Source organism: Watersipora subatra, chromosome 4 (genome assembly GCF_963576615.1).
Source record: "Watersipora subatra chromosome 4, tzWatSuba1.1, whole genome shotgun sequence".
In the NCBI taxonomy this organism is placed as follows: Eukaryota; Metazoa; Bryozoa; class Gymnolaemata; order Cheilostomatida; family Watersiporidae; genus Watersipora; species Watersipora subatra.
Window position 1 is genome coordinate 30,397,842 of NC_088711.1, and position 8,873 is coordinate 30,406,714.

The 8,873-nt window shown below is 39.3% G+C and overlaps 1 protein-coding gene across 1 annotated transcript; it reads left to right on the plus strand.

Annotated features, from left to right (window-relative positions):
* The first annotated feature begins 172 nt into the window (after positions 1 to 172).
* On the plus strand, positions 173 to 5,757 carry LOC137394144 (uncharacterized). The gene is made up of 4 exons (XM_068080864.1): positions 173 to 368; positions 681 to 1,124; positions 1,329 to 4,450; positions 5,680 to 5,757. Exons 1-4 carry the CDS (start codon positions 173 to 175, stop codon positions 5,755 to 5,757), a joined length of 3,840 nt encoding a protein of 1,279 aa, XP_067936965.1.
* The last annotated feature ends 3,116 nt before the right edge of the window (positions 5,758 to 8,873 follow it).

Consider the following 8,873-nt stretch of genomic DNA (forward strand, 5'->3'; position numbering starts at 1 on the left):
AAGTTTGAGATAGTAGTAGATTAGATCTGATTTTTATACAACCTTTTGTTTTGCATAATTGACCTTTTAAATTTCATTTCAAAACTATTTGACAACTACCATGGAAATACAACCTTCCATAACATTACGTCGTCGCCGTGGCCGTCCACGTGTCTCCCAATTATTACGTAGGATGAGAAATAGAAGGTCCTCACAGCAACCATCAACATCAAATGCTAATGTTCAACAACACGCTACTCAAAATAATAACAACAACTCATCTGATTCAGAGAATTCTTTAGTAGATGTTGTAGGCGATGTGAATGATATGGACTTGGCAGCCCCTTTGTTTCCAGATGATGATCATGATTTTATGGACATCGTTGACCGTGAAAATATTGCACAAAACGATATTGCTCCTACCAATGCTGCCCCCCTTTATCACATTCATCATTTTCAATCTTTAGATTGTCCTCATTTTCAAGAACTGCGTAACAACTTTCTAGGCAGACTTGACAACAACATATTACAGCTCACATGTACTGGATGTAATGAGAAACATTTTATTACATACAATGCTCAAATACAACTATGTCATACGTGCCAACAAGTTAGACCTGACGCTGTTAATAAATTCAGTGCAGCCAACAATATGGACCCAGGTCCATCTGTTGAATTGTTATCTTCTCTTACACTTATAGAACAGTTGCTCATTGCTCAGGTTAATCCTACAATGTCTATATTCCGTCTTCCGCGTGGTGGCCAATTTGGGTTCAGAGGTCATGTCATCAATTTCCCTCAGAATGTAAATGACTTTGTTATAAATTTACCTCGCCAACTACAACAAATTGACATCATTGTCCTTCGCCGACGCATTGACCAAACTGCCTTGCCAGCCAATCTCTTTACAGTTCGTCGTCAAAGAGTTCTTGCCTCGCTCATTTGGCTTAAAGCTAACAATGAATTTTATCGTAACATAAACATTATCCAGGAAAACATAGATGTTTTGCCACTTGATGACATTGTGGAATTACCTGACCATCATATAGTACAAGAGTTAGATGCTGACCTACCTCCAGCACCTATTCCAGATAATGGCGCCAACAACCCAAATGAAGCCAACAACAATGAACATAACTTGCAACGTCAACAAAATATTCCAAATAACCATGTCATTCCAAATACATTTGCACCTGCACAAAGGCCCGCACCAAATTAACATCAAGCTATTCAGGCTGCAATTGATAACAATGATGTAATTGACTGGCCTGCAAGACAAGGTGAACCTATCAACGAGTTCAACACTGTTGGCTACATAGCAAGAGCATTTCCTGTTTTGTTCCCAACAGGTGCCGCGGATTTACGTGCACCCCGTGCTAAACCTGTTTCCGCGCGTGACTACTTCAAACATCTTCTTTACTACAAAGATGGTCGATTTCAAGCTGATCCTAGATTTATTTTCCTTGCTTATAATAGTACACTCCGCTGGCAATCTATTCAAGTAGGTCAAGTCTTTGTACAGAACAACCCAAATGAACGTGAAATGTCTGTTGCAGATATTCGCCAACTTGTCAATGAAAATCAACGAAACTTGAGCAACAGAATTCTTAGGTTCGGTTCCCAAATCAGGGGTACTGCTCAATACTGGTATAGCAGACGCAATGAACTTCTGGCAATGAACAAACAACTCGGAAATGCTACTGCTTTCTTCACATTTTCAGTTGCTGACATGCAGTGGCCTGATCTTGCACGTTTCCTCGACACTGACAACAGAACCATTGCTCAAGCAATTGCGCACTCACCTCTTACTGTTGACTCATACCTAGGTGTTAGATTTGACACGTTCTTCAAACATTTCCTTACACCTTACTTTCTGATTGATGACTACTGGTACAGATTTGAATGGCAACATCGAGGCAGCTTGCATGTACATGGCCTAGCCTGGTTACATAATGCCCCAAACACACAAACTTGTACACAACTTGAACTAACATCGTATTGGGATAAATATGTATGCACTTGGAATCCTGCCATTGAACATAACCAAAATCCAGCTAACTTCTATTGGGATGTTCAAAACCACCCATGCTCAGTAAGGGGTCAAGATGTAGATAACTTAGAAAACTACTTGAAAGACCTCGTCAACATTTGTCAAAAACATACACGCTGCAATCCGGGGTACTGCTTGCGAATACAGCCAGATGGCACTCAAAAGTGCCGATTTGGCTTTCCAAAAGAACTCCAAGCACAAACATCTGTTGATTTTGTTCTAGATGAACAAGGTCATAGAACATCTATGGCTATAAAATCTGCTACTAATGACCCTCTCTTGAACAACTATAATCGCAGATGCATGGTTACATGGACTGCAAATCATGACATTTCATTGACTTTTGACATAACCGATGCAGCCAAATACATTGCCAAATATACTTCAAAAGCTGAAACCGCAAGTACTGACTACACGCAGGTTTATCATCAAATTATCACACAACAGCTTCCGCCTGAAGCCAACATACAACGTACTGCAACTTCTTTACTCCTCAACACTATTGCTAGAGATGTTTGCGCACAAGAAGCAGTTCATGTCGTTGCTAGCTTACCTCTCTATCACTCCTCACGCAGCTTTGTCACTCTTAAAGTTGATGGTCAAACAATACAGGACAACTTACCTGGTCAAGGAACCTCTGATATGCGAAAATACATGGCCCGTCCTCCTGGCTTCCACGCCATGTCCTTCTTTGCATTCACAAAATCATTCAGACTTATCCAACACCGTAATGCAAACTTCCTTACAGCTTATGCCCGTATCAGTGGTGATGCCATCATGCAAATCTTCCCCAAATACAGCTCATATCCAGTAAGTGACACATTTGCCAAGTATTGCATGCAGTTTTTAGTTCTGCATAAACCTTTCAACCAGTGGAACCAATTGCTCGCAGGCTTTGAGAGCCCAGTCGATGCTTACACGCAATTCATTCATGAAAACCCTCTACTCGTTGACCAATATCAACCACTTGAAAATGCAGTGGAACAAGCGGCGGCCCAACTTGCTCAATATGCAGAAAACATTCCTGAAAATCCTCCCCATGAACGTGAGCCCTGGATGGGCCTACTTGACCAAGAAGACGAATTGCCTTTTGCTCAACCTGCTTTACAAGCTAATCCGGATTTTGACTGGGTTGCCGATAGCCAAGATCTCCTACATCTTGTCCCACACGCTCCTACTTTTCTAATTGGTGCTCAAAACCATTACAACCCACCTCCCATTGAAATACCCTTTGTTGATATTGCCCAACTAAACAATGAGCAAAGGCAAGTCTATGACCGCATAGAGAACCATACCCAACTTCCCAATCCTCCTCCCCTCAGATCACTTGTTCTTGGTTCCGCTGGAACAGGTAAAAGCTTCCTAATTCAAGCATTGCATCAACTACTCGGTCAACGTTGCAAACTTTTGGCTCCTACTGGTGTTGCGGCATTGAACATCTCTGGTTCGACCATTCATTCTTTCCTACACTTCGCTAAACCTACTGACACTTGCCAGCTAAATGGCCCTGCTTTGCAAATTCTTCAAGCTAAGTGTCTGCAAATTAAATACATCATAATTGACGAACTTTCAATGATTGGCTGCCGCCTGATAAATGCAATTGATAAACGTTTGCGACAAGCCTTCCCTGAAAAATCTGACCAGTTTTTTGGTGGCTGCTCCATAATCATGTTTGGCGATTTTGGTCAACTACCGCCTGTTTTAGATGCCAGAATGTTTCAGCCCAACGTCAGGAGTGCTGTTTGTTTGCATGGCCACTCAGCTTACCAAACCTTTGATACTGCGTTCTTCTTAGTCCGATGTATGCGTCAAGCAAATGATCTAATCTTCCGTGATCTATTACTAAGACTCCGTGATGGAGAGTCGACCGAGCAAGACTATGAATTCCTGTCGCGCCGATTTCCTGGCATTGCTGATCATGATCCTGTCTTCGATACTGCTACTCGCCTATTTCCAACATGTGAATTGGTCCACGACTATAACTCAAACAGACTTTTACTACTTGGCAATCCCATTGCACAGATTAACTCAAAACACGCTGGCCGCAATGCTCAGTTGGCATCTTCTAATCTTGCATGCGGTCTTCAACGCACTGTATTTCTATCAGTCGGTTCGCGAGTTATGCTTAGAGCAAATCTTTGGGTTGAGAAGGGATTAGTCAATGGTTCAATTGGTACTGTCTTACGTATCATATACTGTGTAAATCAAGGCCCACCTGCTTTACCTTCTTTCGTTGTCTGCATATTTCCAGGTTATACTGGTCCAACATTTCTTCCCGAACACCCCAACAGTTTTCCAGTTATACCTATCAAGCGTACTTGGACTGCTGGCCATGCCACTCTTAGTCGTACAGGCATTCCTCTCGATCTAGCATGGGGTTTGACAATACACAAGAGTCAAGGTCTTACCATGGCTAAAGCTGTCATTGATATAGGCCACCACGAAATGACCGCTGGAATATCGTTTGTTGCTCTCTCTCGAGTTCGAAAAATCAATGACTTACTTGTTAACAACTTTGCTAGAGAGCGCATCACTCGATTAGCAATCAATGACCAAATCTTACAACGCAAAAGAGAGGAGACTAGACTGCGCGACCTTTAACACATACTGTGTACTTATAACAGATATTGTAATATCAACAATTTACCAATTACTCTTATACCTGGTTTCAACCCAACTTTACCTCCAAAATAAATTGTTAGTTGCGCCTTTTTAGAGTCGTGCTCCCTCAAATTTATTTTATATCATCTCAAACAAGTCTCATTTACATTATACTCTGTCAATTCCTGCTGAGAACTACTTTTTCAACAACCAACAGTACCCTTTCTTTTTTCCATTATTACTTTGGTCGTGGGCTGTATGACAGTGGAATTTCTAGTTGTTTACAATAATAACATTTAATTATATAAATGATTGTTTATAATAATAATGTTCAAATATATATTAAGTAATTGTTTATAATTATATTAAATGCACTTATTGTCCTGCTGGTCTAAGCGGATGAATTACTATGCCATTTAACCTGGTTCTATCAAGAGTCTCTATTTTGCAACACACTGTTTAACAACTTTAGTTTGTCTAATGACTTCGTAACAACTGCATTTTTGCTCATCATGACAAATTAAAAAAATTAACCTTTCAGTTGTTCAAGGTTTTAAAATAAAAATGGTTAACATTTCTTGCTGAGTTCAGCTCTTTGATATTCTGGTCTTCTGCCACATTCATCTGACATTCTGCCACTTCTGGTCTCAGCAACGATAATGTGACTTTCAGCCAATAAAATGGGAGTTTTAGTTGATAAAATGAACACATAGGTTTTAACATTTTAAAAGACTTCGCTCATTCTGTCCTTGTTTTGGTTTTGCTATACACTACGTAGCTCGCTGCTCTTAAAGATATGAGTAATAATATGCCGGCATCTGAGTCAGCGAGTATGTGAGCTTCAGCTTCCCTGTTTCATTTGTGTCAATTTCCACATGTAAATAGATAAAACTCAATCTTTGTACTTTGCGTTAAGAGAAAGTTTGCCTCTACAAAATGTTATGTGAATCTTGGAGTAAACTCCTTAGATGTTGTGATACTTCTGTTTTGTAAACTATTGCATTCTGGTCTGAGTTGTGGGTTAGTTTCATTTTACATGTGATTGGTAGGGAGAGGTGTCTCCTTCTAAAGGGAAACCAGAAAGCGTGCACGTTCAGAAGCAGGCTATACACATCTATTTTACTTGATATATTGTTAGGTTCTATGGTATCTTATCTATTATAAAGCTTTATGGTACTTGATATATTGTAAGGCTCTGTAGTACCTGATGTATTGTAAGGTTTTTGGTACTTGATCAATTGTAAGGCTCTATGGTACCTGATCATTTGCAAGGTTCTATGGTAACTGAGCTATTGTAAGGTTTGCCCTTCATACAGTTAGAGTACAGCAAAGGTTGTATCAATAACTAACCGTTAGACTTGGAGGGTGGAAGTAGAGTAATAAAACTATGATGGTAAAATCTTATTGGTAATGACAGTGACGGCTGTATTTATACTTTAATACATTTTTTGTGCTACGCTAGGTAACTCTATGTTTACACATAGAGTTACCTAGAGTAGCACAAAAATACAGTTCGAGTTGGTATTACTTACTGCTGTGACAAAACCTCTATTACTAGTAGTTAGTGACACAAGAGATCTGTTATATTTTCTTCAGGTGGTAAACTGAAGAGCTGCTATACACTGTTGCACTATAGAACTGTCACATTTCCCTGTTTTCTTTAGTGCTCGCCGAGGAGGAATGTCAGTTATACCTGAACTTTCATGCCAAGTTCTATACCTGCACCATCTACAGTTGTCGCCAACCGATAGATTATGACAATTTTGAAGGCAGTTCTGATCAGCAAGAGTATAAATTCATGAATTGCGAAATAATGATTCAGCTGGAAGTACGTTCCTAGAGTTGTTCCATTTTTCCTGACTAAAGGTAATTTTTATTTTGCGTGTAAACATTAAAAAGTGACTAGCATTGAAAGAAAGCTATGTATTTTCTCTATTGTAAGGTTCTATGGTACCGGATCAATTGTAAAGTTCTATGATATCTGATATATTATAAGGTTCGATGGTATCTGATCTATTGTAAGGTTCTATGGTATCTAATCTATTTCGGTGTAGCGGATTGAAGGTTGCAAATTCGAATCCTACGCAATGTAATATTTTTCCCAACCTTTATTGTGGCTTCAGACAGACAAAAGGACACGACTCTTATGATAGCATAGATTGCACCTGTTGCATATTATTCATTGAGTATGCTCACTAAATTATTTACTGAAAAAAAACAAAAAACTGTTTAATTGCTTCACATCTGGTTAATGTTGAGAATACTTTTGAAACTAGTTGACATATGATTGGTTTTTATGACATGGTTATTTTTTCTTCGTTTCAGAGTAGCAGAGGACATCCGGAACCTTATGCTTCTGCATGCCGTTGACAGCGGGGACAAGCTGTTATCAACCTTAATGAGGTCACGCTCTTGCATACCATTGCAATGAAAGTTACAACCGATGATTATGTCATACCTATTGTACTCTTTGCTTCTATTGCAGTGGAAGTTACACCTGTGGGTCATGTCATACATATTGTACTTGTAGCTTCTACTGCAATGAAAGCTGCAACTGTGGATCATGTCATATATATTGTACTTCTAGCTTCCATTGCGATTAAAGTTACAACCGTGGGTCATGTCATACCTATTGTACTTGTAGCTTCCATTGCAATGAATCCTACAACTGTGGATTATGTCATACCTATCGTACTTGTAGCTTTCATCACAATAAAAGTTACAACTGTGGATCATGTCATGCCTATTGTACTTCTAGCCTCCACTGCAATGTAAGTAACAACTGTGTTTCATGTCATACCTAGTGTACTTGTAGCTTCCATCGCGATGAAAGTTACAACTGTTGGTCATGTCATACCTATTGTACTTGTAGCTTCCATTGCAATGTATTCTACAACTGTGGAATATGTCATGCCTATTGTACTTGTAGCTTCCATTGCCATGAAAGTTACAACTGTGGGTCATGTCATACCTATTGTTCTTGTAGCTTCCATTGCAATGAAAGTTACAACTGTGGGTCATGTCATACCTGTCGTACTCGTGGCGTTCAATGCAATGAAGGTTACAACTGTTGGTCATGTCATACCTATTGTACTTGTAGCTTCTATTGCAATGAAAGGTTCAACTGTGGGTCATGTCATACTTATTGTAGTCGTAGCTTCCATTGCAATGAAAGTTATAACTGTGGGTCATGTCATACCTATGGTACTAGTACCTTCCATTGCAATGAATTCTACAACTGTGGACTATGTCCTACCTATTGTACTCGTGGGTTCCAATGCAAGGAAAGTTACAACTGTTGGTCATGTCATATCTATTGTACTTGTAACTTCTATTGCATTGAAAGCTGCAACTATGGACCAAGTCATACTTATTATACTTCTAGCTTCTACTGCCAGCTAAGTAACAACTGTGGATCATGTCATACCTATTGTAATTGTAGCTTCTATTGCAATTAAAGTTACAACTGTGGGTCATGTCATACATATTGTACTTGTAGCTTCTACTGCGATGAAAGCTGCAACTGTGGATGAAGTCATATCTCTTGTACTTTTAGCCTCCACTGTAATGTAAGTAACAACTGTGGATCATGTTATACCTATTGTACTTGTAGCTCCCATAGCGATGAAAGTTACAACTGTGGATCATGTCATACCTATTGGACTTGTAGTTACCATTGCAATGAAAGTTACAACTGATGAATATGTCATACCTATTGTACTTCTAGCCTCCACTGAAATGTAAGTAACAACTGTGGATCATGTCATACCTATTGTAATTGTAGCTTCCAATGCAATGAAAGTTACAACTGTTGGTCATGTCATACCTATTGTACTTGCAGCTTCCATTGCATTGAAAGTTACCACTGTGGATCATGTCATACCTATTGTATTTGTAGCTTTCAATGCAATGAAAGTTACAACTGTTGGTCATGTCATACCTATTGTACTTGCAGCTTCCATTGCATTGAAAGCTACAACTGTGGGTCATGTCACACCTAATGTACTCGTAGCTTCAATCGCAATGAAAGCTATAACTGTAGATCATGTCATACCTATGGTACTAGTACCTTCCATTGCAATGAATTCTACGGCTGTGGATTATGTCATAGCTATTCTACTTGTAGTTTGCATCCCAAGGTAAGTAACAACTGTGGATCATGTCATACCTATGGTACTTGTACCTTCCATCGCAATGAAAGTTACAACTGTGGATCATGTCATACCTATTGTACTTGTAGCTT

Coding starts and splice junctions, on each gene's coding strand:
- LOC137394144 (XM_068080864.1), top strand. CDS start 173: ATGAGAAATAGAAGGTCCTCACAGCAACCATCAACATCAAATGCTAAT. Junction 369..680: donor TTTTATGGACATCGTTGACC/GTGAAAATATTG, acceptor TTACACTTATAG/AACAGTTGCTCATTGCTCAG. Junction 1,125..1,328: donor CAATGAACATAACTTGCAAC/GTCAACAAAATA, acceptor TGTTCCCAACAG/GTGCCGCGGATTTACGTGCA.